Here is a 19,260-nt window from a genome sequence, read left to right on the forward strand (position 1 = left end):
AGTTAAAGAAGCTCCTTCTTAAGTTAAAGAAAGCTGCAAGGAAAATGTTTTCAGTCATCTGAAAGTTGTAAAGACAAAGGAGACAATTCTCAAATGCATCTCAAAAAAACGGCTTCCACAGTGTGGTGTTTGAAGAATGTCAGAAATGTTGGAGTAATATCAAACGGGGACTACTCTGAAATGGACCATCAAAATATGGATGATTAATAAAGGTATGTCGTGAAAAAGAAAATTATGATCATTTACTGAACAGCCCTCATAGAATAAATAAAATTTGCTCTCAAATAAGATGAATGTAAATTACTGTATTTAAATTTCTTCTACTTACTGTGTTTTTTTATAGTAATTGATTAAATGAGACTGAAATAAGGGAGAAAGAGAAGACATTTGGTACGAAACAATGCTGGGGGTACAATATTCTTTGAAAGGAACTAGTTCTGAAGCATATTTAAGTCAAGGAAGGATACTGAAAATCTCAGCATGAAAATTGTATCCCCCTCCCCATCATTTTTAAGGGAAACAAAAGGAAAATAAAAATTTATAAACTCATAAATCATTCTATAAAGCGTTTATAAATTTACTGTAATTAATAATTAGATAGTATGAATCAGAGCTGTAATACTCAATATGTTCACGTTGATAATAATATTAGTAAATTAATAAGACGAGTTTACCTCAATATAGTAACGTGGAACACTTCCGTATGATACCCTCCAGAAATTAAAACGGAAAAAACGAAAAAATCGACAACTTACCGGTCCATTAAAGTAAAATGTAAATAATTAAAGTAAAATATAAATAATTAAATAATCAATTTAACACAATTCAAAATCAATTCAAAACGATTAAAATTCAAATTAACGCAATTAAAAGAATAACGAAATATTCAAAACGATCTTCCTTCCTGAAGCTGACAATGCTTTTCGACCGACTGTCGTGATCACAGGAATGAAAATCCAATTGATTATTTAATTATTTATATTTTACTTTAATTATTTACATTTTACTTTAATGGACCGGTAAGTTGTCGATTTTTTCGTTTTTTTCCGTTTTAATTTCTGGAGGGTATCATACGGAAGTGTTCCACGTTACTATATTGAGGTATACTCCTCTATTAATTTACTAATGTAATTAATAATGTAATAAATTAACCACAAAATATTTTGTTAAATTTATCTTTTATAACTGATTTATTGGGCATCTCCAATCAACGTCTATTAATATTCAGCCAACAAATCTGGATTCTACCTGTCCTGGTAGCACTTTTCTGTATCAGATATTTCTTGATTTTCTGTATCAGATATTTCATATTCTTTGTGCTTTTATTTTTGGTTTGTTTATTTGTGTGTTTGTCTTTATGTGGGTTGGAGTGATTGCTACTAGGCTCATGTGACTCAATCAAATAAAAAAAATTGGGTAATTTTCACTGGCTCAAAACAGTGCCTCTGATCTCAGTACCCACCCCTCCCCCTCCTACCAAATAAAAATTTTGGGATACTAATGCTAAGGGTACAGTTAATAAATTTAAAGAATTTGAGGTAAAGACTTCACAAGCACAAGATGCTTGTATAGCCATGCAGTATTAAACTCTATCCCATGAGCTTTATAGTCTGTCCAGGGCCGAGTTGATTGAGAAGTCATCTTTTACTCCCTTCTATCATGTCTGGGCAGAACTGCAGATACTTTCAAATTTAATCCTAACTCATGACTTTTCTTAACGGTCCCTGTATCTGTAAAGTAAATCCTCAGACCTCTTAATATCATTAGTACCAATGTGTACAATAATATCAGCTTTAGTGTCCTTAAGAGATGATAACTAATGTACAATATCATTAACTTTTGCCCCTGGCAGGCACACCTTAGTCTTATTCCACATATTCTTTTTACAAATTATATTTCCAATTTTCTTTAAAATGAATCACCAAAAGCAGATACTTCCATGGATCCAGCACATTCTGCTGTGGAAGATTTCACTGTGTCATGTCTTGTATGAGTGTAGTCTCCAGCATTATGTTGGGGAGCTGAGTACTTGATCAGTCCCTCTTTTTTTTTTAATTTCTTTGAGGACATCAATCCTGTTCCTCAAGCCCTCACATAAACTCATCGGAATGCTGAACTGGCACTTTAAGGTATGGTGCTTCAACAGAACAGTGATAAATTATTCATTTAGTCTGAAAACTGGTAACTAAAATACATTTGGAAATGTAAGGTTTTCATAATAATAAGGTAATAATAATGTAAGGTTCCAATAATAATCCCAAATTATCTTATTACTTGGGATACAAACTAAATACAGTTGATAATAAACAAAGTTAGGAGTAAATATGCAATAGGCCATTAGTTTTTTTTTGTTTTTTTTTCACTAGTGCAGGCTAGTTTTTTTCATTAGTCTAGTATGTTTGTTTTATCAATGAAGAACAGGAATTTTGCTAGTAGGAGACGAATGTAACTGTTCCATTATTTATATCAAGTGACCAAAATGGTTTATGTTGGTTTTTCAAGGTTAATATTTTAACAAAAATTATTAACCAAATTATTATGGTCGTCATTATAAATGATGATTATCCACCAATGCATTTTGAAAGTGCAAGTGATAATGAGTGAGTTGATGCCTAATGACACTTATTATTATTATTATTATTATTAGCCGTATGGTGCAAGGAAGCCTGAGGCTTATGCTGCACCAGCCAAATTCCCACGTTACCCTGAGAGAGAGAGAGAATCAGATATAGAAGGGAATCAGCAAGAAAGAGAAGAATGATGATGGAATTACTGTCTCTCATTCTTCTACAATAATGAGGCACACTTAAATAAATCTTTATTGCAAACGCAATAATAAGACCTTTCATGGCCGATGGCCAGGGTTTTACATCAAGAAAAGACAAGAAGTGAATAAGTCTGGAAGGGCTCATGTCGAAATCTCAAGCATCTAGGTTTCTGGTGTAAATCTGTCAAATATTATTGTGTAAAGATTTTGAGTTTAAGATTATTAGTAAAGATACATTAAAAATTCCATTAGCATAATTTAGAGGAGTGACAATTTAAAGATGAATAATTAAAATAAATTAGAATACTACTAAAAACTACAAGAGGAAACCTCATACCTTTATGTAGGACCAATTCTCTCAACCCTGACAGTCGAAGGACTATGTGATTATATGATTATACGAATAAATGGCATTAATAGGGGCTTTCTCAGGAGAAAGACCCTATTAATGAGGAAAATGTAATGAGCTGGATAGCTGGTCTCCTCAGTATTAAGAAGGGCAGGAAAGGGAAAAATCAAGAAACTATAGAAATTCCAGAGTTGCAACAAAAGAAAGAAGAACTAAAACTAGACTACTTAACAAATTTGACTGACCCTATCAAACAGGCAAAGGAAACCAGAGTGTATCTAGAAGAATATATGCACAAGCAAACACAACAGGATTACTTCTGCAATTAAGCTGCAGTTAGTGAACTGTTGGTCACTGCTTGAGCAGCACCTGATTGAATTAAACACGGAGAACCAAGTGTTAAAATCAAAATTAGAGATTACAACTGAGGAGAAGAACAACTATAAAACAATGAACACATTAACCTATGCCCAAGCCACAAAGGTTAATGGCAAACAGGACATAACTAAAGCTAAACAAATAGCTACTAAGTAACCTAATATAAACAAGGAAAGCAACATTATTATTCTGAAAGCAAAAAGTGACTCTATCCATAAAACCAGTGAGGCAGTTAAGGACAGAGTGGTAACAAAGTCGGGGCCTCATCTGAGATAAATAAAGATAAACATGAGAAAAATCAGGAATAATGGAGTCCTGATCGAGGTAGCAAGCAAAGAAGATCTAAGAAAAATAGAAAACCATCCTGAGGTTGAAAAACTGGGCTTGCTCCCAGAAAAACCGAAAAGGAGAAACGCAAATATCATAATCTTTGATGTACCTGTGTCAATAATAGAAAAAGAATTCATGATGGACATTTACTTCAAAAACTTTAACAATGAAATGACAACAGATGAATTTGCTGCTGAGTTCCTGCTGAAAAGAGCAACAAAAAACAAAAGGAATGGACAGCTCAACATAATTGCAGGGACAACGGAGAATCTATGCTGGCTGGACCAATCATAGATTTAGGGAACATTTCCCTATCCAAAGATGTTTTAACTGCCATAAATATGGTTCACATTGCCAGAGACTGCAGTCAGAAAGAACCTGTGTGGTCACTGTGCAGTAGCTGGCCACGATTACAAAAATTGCAAAAATAAGTCTCAGCAGCCAAAATGTGCTACTGCAAGGCAGCATGGATGACTGACTATACACATAGTATCAGGGATGATAAATGCCCCTGTTATAAAAAAAAAAAATGGTAAAACTTATACAACCTAGGACCAACTATGGGCCAGATGGAAAACATAAATGTGACTAGGACTCTAAATCTCATCCAATTGAATGCTCTTTGAGCATTCAATTGGATGAGATTTAGATAATAAATCAGGGATACCCAAGAGGCTATAAAATAATAGAATACACCTCAGGTGTCCTTCTACAGTGATAGCAGTCAAAAATACTGACCTTATGTTACAGTCACAAAGGTGGGTCACCTCTACTCACTAGTGGGAGTGTGTGTGTGTGTCCATATCACCAGTGCTGTAGGATAGTTTTACATTATTTCATTATATTCCAGACCAGGTGAAGATATAAATCCAACTACTGAATACCTACAAGCAGTTACAGACTTGCTACCTACTGCAAATATCATGTGTGTGCTGATGTCAATTGCCGGTCAGCCTTATGGCATAGCCGTACGGAAGACAGAGTAGGCACACACACACATCAGCCAGATGCTTTCAGATTATACAGTAACTCACCCTTTCAAGTGCCAAACCAACCAAATAACCTCCCAACTTTTAGCAGTACCATGTGGGAGAGTGACCTTGATGTTACTCTTGCCACCAATTCAACAGCTTATAAAATTACTGACTGGGGTGTCCAGCCAGGCTGGCTGGACACCCCAGTCAGTAATTTTATAATCCAGCTCTATGATCTGATGTGGTCCAGGCTGGACCACATCAGATCATAGAGCCATTTCCTTCAAACTAAACAGGTAATTACAAACAACCCAATACTCCTTGTTGGATATCAAAAGATATAACCTTAAAAGGGCAAACTGGCAGATTTTCGCAGAACATACAGCAGCCGAGCTGCAAAAACAGGAAAATGAGTGGTCTAGATAAAGGCAACTGTAGTCCGGACAAGCAAGCACTGACTATGACAAAAATTTTAACAAAAACAGCAAACTTGTCTATCCTGCGGGAAAAAAACGGGGAAGCAGGCAGTTCCCTGGTGGTGCTTGTTTGTTGTTTGTTATTTGGTTTTTAGGAGCATTAGCAACTAAGGCCATATTGCTCCAGGATATGCGGTGGTCATTCCCTGACCTTTCCGCATCCTCCGTATTTGGTGGTGACGGGCTCGAACCCCGGTCTAATCAAGAAGCATGTACTATGCACTGCTGCTCCTTCCCACTTGGCTACGGAGGCGCCCCTGGTGGTGCCCTGAATTGACTATACTCAGAAGGTTGATAACAGCTAGCACTAGGCTAGCTGTTATCTTGCCTGTTTGCTGTTAAATTTAAAATTTAGCATAAAATGCTTTATATTTATTATTTCTGATAACAATCAGAAAGAGATAGCCTTGCTAATTATTGTAGGGATATATCGAACGGGGTTAGCCCTTGAAAAAGTTCCATTCAATGTATCAGAATATCAATAATTAGCTACATATTCATTATTTTATTTTATTCTATTTTATATAATATTGCTAATTATAAGTTTATTTCTAGGGTATAGCAATGTAGACCAGCACAGGTTATCTTAGTCTTTATAGGTTCTTTTGGCCTTATGCCCTGCATAGTACTTCTGTGCCTATGTTTTAATACACTTTGAGTACCTATATAGTACCAATTATACTCTTACTATAATAATTATATATATACAGTAAATCCTCGATTTAACGGACCCCAATATAACGGATTTCGGATTTAATAATGGACCAGACAAATAATAATATAGTAATGTACATATTAATCGCAACCATATTATTTTTTTTAGGTTATACAAAACTTCAGTGTCATTATTAATTAAAAATTAATAATGATTACTTATTTCCATTATTGTTTTGATAATTACCTACTTTTATTTTTATAATAAATTCAGAAAATTATTTTTTATTCTTTCTGAAAACTTGTTCAAATAGCTGTTTTCCCAGATTACAGATAAGAGCAGGCAGTGACTTGCAAGCTGAATGTGACCCGGGACACTACACTGCAGGTCTACCGACTCGTTTTGTTTCGGTCTCGGTCTGCCTCAACCTATTGTGCAGTCAGGTTGTACACAGAGTGTTTCTGTGATTTCTGAATTGTGACTTTATTTATTAAATAATTTTGCAATCCTAACAATTTAAAATGGCATCAAGTGATAGAGGAGTTAAAAGAAAGCGTGTGAACTTAAATGCGGCACAAAAATTAGAGCTAATTGAGAAATTAGAACAAGGCGTCTCAGTAGTATGTGTTTGTGAAATTTAAGGCGTTAAAAAAATACTGTTTCTGATACCCGTAAATCAAAGGCCAAATTGCAATATAAGTTTATATTGTACAGTACTGTATATTCTATTAAAGCTTTTTTTACATTAAGAACAATAAAAATGCCCCCCCCCCAGGTTACATTCAATTTAACAGACTTTCGGCACTAATAGACACCCCTTCTTTCCTATTAGTCTGTTAAATCGAGGGTTTACTGTGTGTGTGTGTGTGTATATATATATATATTATAATATAAGAAAAAAGTATAAAAATAGAATGCAAGCAGAGTGAGTATGCAGATTAGGAATTAAGTAAATGTGTCTCTCTCCCACTCCCCACTGTCAATGAACATATCCTATCCCCGGAGCAGGATGGGCAGTTTGACCATCCTACTGGAATTGACACAACACTCCATTTGGCGATCTGAACTGACTACTCAAACCCAGTTCCCTTAAAACCCCATCCCCAGGCAGGGGGGATATGGGTCTCTGTCTCCTCCCCTCCCTGCCTCCCCCATACTTTGCCTGGTGGGGGCTAGTCCCCATTGACCGCTTTGGGGATGCCTACTCTATCGTCCCCATCCTTCTACCTGTTTCCCCCCAATCTTCAGTCTCCCCCACACACACACTCTAAACTGACTGAGTATGCTCCCTTAACAATGCCGCCAAATTCTAATCAATGTCTAAATTCAACCGTCTCTCGAAAATCTCTTTTGGCCTTTCCAAATTCTAGTGTTCAAACCCCCCCCCACCATTTTTTTTTTTTTTTTATAAATAGGCCTTGTCACTGAAATCCTTGGAAATTAGGTGGCACGGTCTGCCAGAGTACTTAAATAATCTACTGGGTGCCTGACCTGCCTCCTCATGGCAAAGTGTGGGCAACGGTGGGTCCCAATAGGGACCCAACAGCTAAATGATGAGAGAAACAACAGAACATAACACTACATGACATTCCACTCCCCCACACACTTTTTAAATCTCTGGCCTCCACAGAGTTCTGTGTCACAAAAACAGAGTACACAATGCGGAGATGGGGGGGGGGGAAATCCCTGGTGCTGTCAGACAATTAACACACTTTACTTTACTAACACTGATATTTCTATAATTTTCTCCACTTATAATAAATTAGGAATCCCCTTTAACAAATATAAATAAACCGGCATATATGACACTTAGGACATTAATAACTTAAGTCTATTTGATCAAATGTCAACCCGATTGTAACTCATGTTACATTGTGAGTATTACCAATAAATTTGGATTGTCCACCATTGCAAATACACATGCCTACTACTGTTAATAGTTTCCAGACACATCAAGGAAATATTGAGCTCTCTCAGCACATATACACTCATAACCATAACCCCTCAGACTGAAACAATGCAATCGTGCATTATCTCCATTATTATTCTTTGATTGATTTTTCTTAGACTTAGTACTGCAATTATCACACAAAAAAAAAAAAAAAAAAAACAGAGACAGGCAAAACTGATAATACGTATGAAGTTTGAATGCTGAAAAATGGCTAGAATTTTCTAACGCGATCCCGCTTATATCACAACATGACTCTTTGGACCCCGAGAATCGTGTTATAATGGGTTTCAACTGTACTAATATGAATGCTAATCAATGCATAAAATGTTATCTTTAAGGGAACATTGCAGCCTGTTTTTCTAAAAGCATCCAACATTTCTTTACAATATCACCATAATTTTCTACTCTAAATATTAGTATTAGTATTAGTAAGGGCCGCATGGTGCAGGAAAGCCTATGGCTTATGCTGCACCAGCGAAAAAAAAAAAAAAATAAATAAATAAATAAATAAATAATAATAATTAATAAAAAAAAAAAAAAATTTAAAAAAAAAGGAAATTAAACCTATCATTCTACGCGCTTCCCTTACCCGAAAGTACTATCCAGATGACATTTGAATTTCCCCAAACTGTCGGCCTCTACCACCCATGAAGGCAATTTATTCCAGTAATTTATAACTCGCAGGCTAAAATAAAACTTCCTGCAGTCCAATCTAAACATTTCCCCCCGTAACTTGAATTTATGTCCCCTAGTTCTAGCATCATTTATAATCTTGAAAATTTCGTCCTCATTCATTATACTGATGCCTCTCAGAGCCTTAAACACCTCAATCAAATCTCCTCTAAGGTGTTTAGTTTCCAAACTCTGCAACCCACATATTCGAAGTCTTTCTTCATAAGGACGCCCTTTTGCCGATCTCACCAGGCGAGTTACCCGTCTTTGCACCCTTTCAAGAAGCTCAATGTCTTTCTTTAGGTGTGGTCTCCATACTTGAACACAGTATTCCAAGTGTGGTCTAACATAAGCCTTATATAATGGGATTATCACGTCCCTATCTCTACTTGCAAAAGTTTGATAGATCATCGATAGGACACCATGGGCCTTCCTTGCAACCTGTTTACAATGCTCAGAGAATTTCATGTCTGACTGTATCGTAACACCCAAGTCCCTTTCCTCCAGTACTGGGTTTAGTTGAACTCCACCAAGTGCTGTTGCTAGGCAATTGGCAGTGATCATTTAAAAAGAATTCAAAGGTGGATTTCAAATGTGTGGTTTGTCACACATTTGAAACCACTTTAAACACTGAGACAGCTACTTTCATCCATCTACATTTGATATGAATTTGATAAAAAAAAAAAAAAAAAAAAAAAAAAAAAATCAAAGATTGTTTATTCTACCATGTTATTTTGAAGTTATCCTGTCATAAAATAACATTTTTGTTAATTTATTTTATCAGTGAAAGGGAAACAATTTATTCTACAACTCGTAGAGTTATAGAATAAATTGTATTCTATATTTACTTTAATAAATTTACTTTATTTTATTCTATTTTATTATTACTGTTCGAACATACTATATCTTACCCTAGATGCTGGATATACTGAAGTACTAATACAATAAGTTGTAGTATGTATGACTATTATATGACCAAAAAATTCCAATATCTAGCAAAGATCAGATTCCAAGTTTTCCAGATTTAAGAGGTTTGAATATTATTAGAATTAGCATTGGTAGAGGCATATGATGCAAGAAGGCAAGCTTATGCAGCATCAGACAAAAAAAAAATCTTCTAATTGCACCCATCCGTTCGCTCCAAATGTTTGTCTAGTTCTGCCTTGAATCTATTTAAGCTATCAACTTCTACAATGACAGATTAGCATTAGTAGAGACATATGATGTAAGAAAGCAAGCCTATGCAGCATCATCAAAAAGGAAAAAAAAAAAAAAAAAACACTTCCATTTCACCCCTCCGTTTGTTCGAAATACCTGTCCAGGTGAGCCTTAAATTTATTTAGGCTATCAACTTCCACAACAAGGGATGGAAGTCTGTTCCACCAACCAACTACCCGTTGGCTAAAGGCAAATTCCTGCACATCTATCCTACATCTGTCTTCCCTCAATCTGAATTTATGCCCTCTCAGATAATTATTCCGAGGAAGAGGAAGAGGAAGAATCCCATCAGCATTGAGCATGCTCAAACGATTCAAGGCTTTATACACCTCTATCAGATCACCTCGCCAGTGCCTAGTCTCCAGACACTGTAATTTGCAAAACTTAAGCCTTTCTTCGTAAGAGCAACCCTTTGTTCCATTCACTAATCTTGTTGCCCTTCTCTGTACTCATTCCAGCAGCTCTACATCCTTCTTGAAATGAGGCCTCCAGACCTGTATACAGTACTCAAGGTGTGGCCTGACCATTGCTTTATACAAGGGAATAATCACCTCCTTATCCCTGCTAGAAAAATTTCTGTATATCATTGACAAGACACCATGAGCTACTCTTGCAGCCAGTCTGCACTGCTAAGAGAACTTCATATCTGCCTGCACAATTACCCCCAGATCCTTTTCATTCTCTACCACTGTCAGTGTAGTACCGCAGAGTTCATACGTTGCTCTGGAGTTGCTGTTTCCCATATGTAGTACTTTACATTTGTCAATGTTAAACTTCATTTGCCATCTTTCAGCCCATCTGCTCAACCTTTCCAGATCCTGTTAAAGCAGAATAGCGTCAGTAGTGTCCTTAACAACCCTGCCAACCTTTGTATCGTCTGAAAACTTGGACATTAAGCTTGATATACCATCATCAATATCATTTATAAATACAGAAAACAATAATGAATCCAACACTGAACCCTGAGGGACTCCACTAATAACATTAATCCATGATGAGCAGTGTCCATTGATTACCACTCTCTGTCTTCTCCCCCTCAACCATCCCTTTATCCATAGCATCAATTTGCCTCCAATGCCACACTGCTCCAATTTGTGCAGCAGTCTTCCATGTGCAACAGTATCAAAAACCTTTCTAAGATGCAAATATATAATATCAAAGTTATTCCCTGCATCCAGTTCTTTTGTGACTACATCATAGTATCCAATCAAATTGGTCAGGCAAAACTTTCCCTTAACAAAACCATGCTGTGTCCGAGCTATAACAAAGGACTTGTCTAGATGACCCTGCAGTGCTTCTTTAACCAGTGCCTCCATTAATTTTCCTGGAACAGAAGTTAAACTCACGGGTCTATAATTACTTATGTCAGCCTTTGATCCTCCTTTGTGAATTGTGGTCACATTTTTTGGGGTTTGCTTACTTCTTTTTTCACATTGGGGTTTGCTTACATCTTTTGCTGCCTCCTTTAATATAACTGGATAGATCCCATCAACCCCAGGTGACTTTCTTGTGTTTATCTTCACCAATTCTCCTCCACTTTACTCTCAGTTATTACACAAGATTATCTAGCTTACTGCCAGAGTTGAATACTTCTCTGGAATTCCCCTCGCTGAATAACTCCTCATGTGTGAATGTCAATACAAAATATTCATTTAGTTTGTTAGCTACCTGAGCAGGATCATCAACAGTTTAACCATCAATATCAAGTGGACAAATCTGATTCATCCCCTTCCTTCTACAGTTTACATAAGTAAAGAACTCTTTGCTGTTTTTCTTTGCATCCTTTACCGAAGATTTCTCGTAATCTGCCTTCGCCTGCCTAACCTCCTTTGTAATTTGAGATCAGCTTACAGATCAGCTTATATCTATCATAGGCTTCTGTGTCAAACGTTAATTTATATGTAACCCATGCATTTTTCTTCTCTGCCATATGTCTCATTAGTTCATCTGACATCCATTTAGGCCTAAACCTTGAACAATATTTCTCAGTTTGTATGTAAAGCCTAGTAGCTTCCAAGATAAGTTCTTTCAATGCTTCTGAGACCATCGTAGTTGCCTTTATGAAAGCAAAAACCCTTCCCTTTACCCCTGATGGTAGTTACTTCTTTGAGTAAATCCCACTTCGGCACACTGTGATCACTGCCATCTAGTGGTTCCTTTATCTGCAGATTCTTAATGCATGAAGAATCACTGCTGATAATCAGATCAAGAGTGTTACTCCCTCTAGTTGCTTCCCGAACATGCTGATGTAGAAAACAATCATCCAATAAATCCTTGCTAATGTGTGAGTGACCAACCCACAAATTGCAGTCAATATCTGGAAAATTAAAATCCCCATTATAAGACTCCCTGATTTACTGGCCCACTCTATTTCCCTGTACAGTTTCTTATTATACTCATCAGAGTCATTAGGCCTATAGCACACTCCTACTCTCAATATTGATCTTCCAATGCTTATGTCACACCAAACTGACTCGACACTGCACTGTCCAGAGATGTCGACTGGCTTCACTTCCTTGGATTTTATGTTTCTTAACTAATAGCATAACCCCTCCTCTCTTCCTATCCTGTCTATCCTTCCTGTACACATTGTGCTCCCCAAATTCCAGTTCTGCATTCCTTATATGTGTGTGACACGTCTCTGATATCCCAACAATATCTGCCTTTGATGTTTTGACCAACACCTCAAATTCATTAAATTTATTTACCACCAAACTCCTAGCATTGGTGTACACACAAGTGTACATGCAACTGTTCCTATTCTTAGCTACACTAACACAACCCATGTGTTTCCTTGTACTGCAATGATTCCCAGCAGCCTCTGAAATACTCTGCATCTTGTTTTCCAGGCTGCTGCTTATTCCAATAGAAGCATTGCAAGAATCACTTTCACTTCTCCCAGTTGCTACTGATAATCTATTAGTCCGTGTATTCCCTCAAGCTAGCAGTTTTCCAACCCACCTCACACTGCTTCGAAAGCATCAGCAAATATTCTTGCACCCCTTTCTATTTAAGTGTATCCCATCCATCTCTCCTGTTAACAAGCACAGACCAGGCTGAGAAAAATTCTGCCCCTTGAGCCTTGCACAATCTCTCCAGGGCCAAATTGATCAACAAAGTTCTCATCATATACTCCCTCCTATCGTGTCTGGGCAGAATTGCAGACCCTTTCAAATTCAACCCCTAATTCACGACTTTTTTTAAAAATTGACCTGTACTTGTTAATTCCGCCGGCTCTTAACATCATTAGTGGCAATGTGTACAACAATATCACCTTTTGTGGCCTTAAAAGATGATATCTGCTCTACAATGTCATCAACCTTTGATCCTGGCAGACAAACCCTGGTCCTGTTCCACCTATCCTTTTTACACAACATGTTCCCCATTTCCCTGACAATAGAGTGACCTACAACTACTAGTTCCTGTGGGACCAGCGCATTCTGCCTTGGGGATTGCCGCTGTGTTGCGTGATGTTCAAGTGCAAGCTCTGGTGTTGATGTGGGCAGCTGAGAGCTTGATGGGTCCCTCAATATAGATCCTTCGATGGCATCCACCCTCTTCTTCAAGCTGTCACATAGGCCCATAACAACGCTGATATAATGTAAATATTCTGAAATGTTTCAGAACATTTACATTATATGTAAATGTTCTAAAAATAACTATGTTTCACCGAGATTATACAAAATAATTATACAATATAAAAAGGAAATTATAATATTCTAAAAATATATATCACATCTCATAGAGATTATACTAAATGTTAATAGTAACGAGAGATATGTATAAAATGATGCATACCACCCATAATGAATGACATCCGATATCACTGGAATGTGTAACATTTGGAAGTACTCTGTGTACCTTATAGTAATCTAATTCCCTATTAAGTCTCTGAAGAAATTTATAAAGTAATTCCAGCCTTTCCTGGCTTTCATCTTTTGGCATTTTTTCTTGAATTTTTTCTACAGGTAAGGAAAATAGATTAACAAGTTAAGAAAATAATGCAAAAACACAACTCACATAATGAAAAAAAATTTCATCAGTCCTTAATATAACTTTTGAAAGTCATCACAAAGGTGTCCTATAAAATTGTGAAAGGAAAAGCAGCTCTACCGTGTCAGTAAGAAAAAATTTATTAACATTAATGTCAGCCGATTAAGATGTTAATCGGCTGACATAATGATTGTATTCATTGATTTAACAATGAATACAATCATTAACTGTGTTTAGCAATCACATGGTCCTGAAAAATTCTGCACCTTCATGCCTCAACCACTTAGCTACTTGGACATTCGATACTAAAGAAGAAAACACCACACTATCTATTATTTTTGCCAAAACAACTTTTTTAAAACAATATTGTTACAGCATACACTGAATTATGACCACCTACTTAATACTTCGTAGGTCCTCCTTTTGCCCTCAGCACAGCAGCTATCTGATGTGGCATTGATTCAACAAAATGTCGGAAGCATTTGGGAGGTATGGCCAACCAAGCTGTGTGTAATGCAGTCAGCAATGCAGGTATGGAGGTGACTGGTGTATCCAGATGCCTGATAGGCCTTTCCATAGTGTCCCACAAGTGCTCTATGGTATTGATATCGAGGGAGTTCGGAGGCCATCGATATGCCAGAAGTCAGAACTGTTCCTCGATCCATTCCTGCACAAGTGCCCGATGGCTCGGAGCATTGTCATCTTGGAAGACACCATTGTCATCTTGGAAGGCAAAGGCAGATTATGGGAAATCCCTGGCAAAAGATGCTAAGAAAAACAGCAAGGATTTCTTTACTTATATAAACTCTAAAAGGAAGGGGATGAATCTGATTGGGCCACTTGATATCGATGGTTCGACTGTTGATGATCCTGCCCAGATAGCAAACAAACTGAATGAGTATTTTTCATCTATATTCACACATGAGGAATTATTAAGGTTTGAAAATGGCAGAAGGTTATCAAATTGTAGCAGGATACTTAATGATTTTGTAATAACTGAAAGCAAAGTGGAGGAGAAATTGTTGAAGTTAAACATAAGATAAGAAACTGGGATGGATGGGATCTATCCAGTTATATTAAAGGAGGCGGCAAAGCAACTAAGCAAACCCTTAGCCATAATTGTGAGAGCATCCTTGGACTCAGGGGAGGTTCCCACGGACTGGAGATGTGCAAATGTATCCCCAATTCACAAAGGGGGGGGGGGGGGTCGAAGGGTGACACGAGTAATTACAGACCAGTTAGTTTAACTTCTGTTCCGGGTAAAATAATGGAGTCACTGGTTAAAGATGCATTGCAGGATCATCTAGACAAGACTGCAGCAATAATTCAGACACAGCATGGGTTTGTTAAGGGAAAGTCTTGTCTGACAAATTTGATAGGATATTATGATGTGGTTACAAAGGAACTGGATGCAAAAAATAATTTTGATATCATATATTTGGATTTCAGGAAAGCTTTTGACACTGTTGCGTATGGAAGAACTTTTGTACAATAGTCTTCACTGTTGCGCATGGAAGACTATGTACAAATTGGAGCAGAATGGTATTAAGGGTAAGTTGCTACAATGGATAAAAGGATGGTTAAGTGGGAGAACACAGAGGGTGGTAATCAATGGGTGCTGCTCTTCGTGGACTAATGTTATTAGTGGTGTCTCACAGGGTTCGGTCTTAGGTCCACTGTTGTTTTGTATATTTATCAATGATATTAATGAAGGTATATCAGACTTAATGTCAAAGTTTGTAGATGATACAAAGGTTGGCAGGGTTGTTAATGACAGTAATGGCAGTGTGCTACTGCAACAGGATCTAGATAATTTGGGCAGATGGGCTAAGAAGTGGCAACTGAAGTTTAACCTTGACAAATGCAAAGTACTGCATATGGGTAGAAGTAACCCCAGAGAAACGTACTAACTGTGTGGTACTACACTTAAGGTGGTAGAAAATGAAAAAGACCTGGGAGTAATTGTGCAGGCAGATATGAAGTTTTCTGAGCAATGCAGACAGGCTGCCAGGGCAGGTCATGGGGTTTTGTCAATGATATATAGGAATTTTGATAGCAGGGAGAAGGAGGTGATTGTCCCTCTGTATAAGGCAATGGTCAGGCCACACCTTGAGTACTGTGTACAGGTCTGGAGGCCTCATTTTAGGAAGGATGTAGATTTTCTTGAGCTTGTACAAAGAAGGGCAACAAGATTGGTGAGGGGAATGGAGGGATCCTCTTACCAAGAGAGGCTTAAGTTCTGCAAATTGCAGTGGCTGGAGACTAGGCACCTGCACGGTGATCTGATTGAGGTATATAAGGCCTTGAATGGGTTGAGCACACTGAATTCTGATGGGATCCTTCCACTTGTTCAGATTATGAACTTAAGGGGGCATAAATTCAAATTAAGAAAAGACAGAAGTAGAATAGATGGGCAGAAATTTGCCTTTAGCCAGCGGGTGGTTAATTGCTAGAACAAACTTCCATCTGTCGTTGTGGAAGTTGATAGGTTGAATAAATTTAAGGAGGAACTGGACAGGCATCTGGAGGGAATGGTGTGATTTTTTTTTTTTTTTTTTTGGCTGATGCTGCATAAGCTCATACACATGCTTTCTTGCATCACATGCCACTACTACTACTACTACCACCACCATCGCCATTCGGGAAAAAGTGTAACATAGCGGGGTGTACACAGTCAGCAAGCAGTTGAAGATAGCGGAGACCAGTGATACATTGTTCCACATGCACCAGGGGTCCAAATTCCTGCCAGTGAAACATGCCCCACACCATACAACCACTTCCAGCAGCCTGCACTTCTGATACCATGCAGGATGGATCAAGAGCCTCATGTTATTGACGCCAAATCCGTACATGACCATCCATGGTGTGGAGTAAATAACGTGACTCATCCGACCAGCACACCTTCTTCCAGTCTTCTAATGTCCAACTTTCATGCTCTTTGCACCAGGTGAGTCTTTTACGCCAATGAACCTTGGTGAGGAGAGGATTCCATAGGGTCGTCTGCTGGTATAGCCCGTATGTGCGATGCATGGTCATGCCAGATATTGTTCCGGTTTGACCCATTTTGTATTGGGTAGTCAACTCTTCAACAATGCTGCGTCTGTTCGGCTATACAAGTCATCAGACCCGGCACTCACCTCTAACATCAACCTTTCGCTGACCTTTGCAGTTTTGCCGTTGGGTGGTTGTTTGATCATTTTGCTGCTAGTCCTGGTACACTAACTACGGCGGCTCTCGAACGCCCCACTAGTTCAACTGTTTGGGAAATCGAGGCACAAACTCATCGAGCACCCACAATCTGTCCTTTATCAAAGTCCAATAAATCCTTCCTTTTACCCATCATGTTCGGAATTTTACTACCTAATGAACCACTGACACCTTATCTATGCTACGTAGGTCGACTAACTCCGCACTCTCGTATCTCACATGGTCAATGGGTCTTATTCAGTTTTCATAGGGGTGGTCATAATTCAGTGATCACTCAGTGTATGTCTCCAATGCATATCTGACCAAGTAAAAAAATTTCAAATATATATCTACGTTGGATGTCACACTCTAAGCTTCTGATTTTGGGATTCTATTGATGCTTATACTGCTAAAAAAATAACTTTGAAAAAGCTAAACTAACAGATAAGTAACGTAATGGTTTTTTTTGTTTTTTTTTTGAACACACCCTTTAACAATAAAAAATAATCACTACTATTAAGAATATGACAATGTTAATGTTGAAATAGCTTAATAATATTTATACTAAAATATCATTCAAATTTTGGATGACATTTCAACATTATAGTGCTTCACTGAATTTCCTAATTATTAGCCCAGGCAAGGAAATTCAATGGAAAATATCTGTAATGTCAGTGCTTTATGCTCCCAATTTTTTGGAGTCTGTGGTAGGATCTATACATCTGAAAAATAACTATGCAGTTACAATTGTTAAGGTTTAAACCTATGCAACTGCAATTTTTAAAAGTTTAGACCTCAAATTAATGAAAATTTCCTGTCTACCACCAAATTAGAAACTTATAAAGAATTGGTCATAAAAACTTCTCAGTATAATAACTTCGAAATAATTATATTAACTTTATAATTATATTAACTCAATTACCAGCCAGTGCACCTAATGCAAGGGCCTTGTGAAGAATTCAAAATAAGAAATCACATTGATGTAATAAGAACATGATTTGCCATATTTAGGTTAAAACACATTTTTCTTCTTCTTCTTCCATTTCTTCTCTTGTTTCAAATCAATGGATGGTGGGTCCTGTCCTTCCTTAATTTTAGTAAACAAACCAGATGAAGTGATTAGGGATATTTTTTAACTTAATTTATTAATTTTTATCATGTTATCTTCACTTTGAATCTCATCCAAACGGCACTCATCTTGTTGAATAAGGCAATTGCCATATAGGTTAGATGTAAAATAAACTTACCTTGTAATTCAAAGTAAAAATACAAAAATACTGTAATACAAGGTTTTTTTGATCATATTTAGAAATTCCATTAATTTACCCAAATCTTCATTAACTGGACTTGAAACTTTAAAACCCACAATCTTTCTCTCTCTATGTAAAACGATCCCAGCACCTCCCTTGAAGTAAAACATCTATAATTGTGCAATTTCTTATTTTCAATATGTTAATACAATAATTATTAATACATGAAATAATAATCAGGATATTATTTTATTCTTAAAAAATATTAATGCGATATTTGTGCTTGTTTTTTATTGCATAATTCATCAAACCTATGCGTCATTTTCGAAATGGTGACACATTTCTTTTTCAACATTTAATTTTGATCTGTACTTAGATTTAATGACTCCCAATGCCGAAAATCCAACTTCATAATACAGATCAAATAGTAGTAATAGATATCTAATAGTAAAAAAAATCATTCTTAATACATTTTTAATATTTGCCATGGAAATCTTATATAAAGTACTACATCGTCCACAATGCCCCTAGTAAATTATGGTGCCTCCCCAGGGCATCATGACACAGTTTGAGAACTGCTGCTATATACCAACAACTAACCTTGATGCTCTTTTCTGGAATTTTTCAATAGATCCACCTTCATCCTGAAATAATTTCTCAATACCAATATAAAATACTCATATAATAGCTTAAATGAAGCCTTAACACATTGAGTGCCAAGCCTAGTTTAAGAAAAAAAATTCCCCGGGGCCAAAAAATATTTAGTAAATAATTTGATTAGTAATTCTAAAATAAATATTGAAATGTCAGTGTTATGCAGTTTTTTTCACTTAAAGTATCAAAAAAGAGTTTTTTTTGTGTCACATATATGTGGCCGACATTGCCAGTAGGTTACTTTCTACGGCATACATATGAAGGTTGTTTGTGATTAGTTTATTGAATGTGCGGCGCACGCTGCAATAAAACTAATCGTGATAAAATAAACTCTTGAACGTCACAATACGTTTGTCAGTATTGTTAGAGATTTTGTGAAAACAAGTTCATTAGCGCACTGTATCATT

The 19,260-nt window shown here is 36.9% G+C and overlaps 1 protein-coding gene across 1 annotated transcript in view; it reads right to left on the reverse strand.

Moving 5' to 3' along the window:
* The window catches only part of LOC150078668 (uncharacterized), a 207,181-nt gene that overhangs the window by 1,399 nt on the left and 186,522 nt on the right, over positions 1-19,260 (reverse strand). The window contains exon 7 of the mRNA XM_090382218.1: positions 13,569-13,732. Coding sequence (XP_090238344.1) covers positions 13,569-13,732 — 164 coding nt within the window. The remainder of the gene's footprint in view (positions 1-13,568; positions 13,733-19,260) is intronic.

The sequence above is a fragment of the Mastigoproctus giganteus genome, chromosome 10 (assembly GCF_048544385.1).
Source record: "Mastigoproctus giganteus isolate SK-2022 chromosome 10, ASM4854438v1, whole genome shotgun sequence".
NCBI lineage: Eukaryota > Metazoa > Arthropoda > Arachnida > Uropygi > Thelyphonidae > Mastigoproctus > Mastigoproctus giganteus.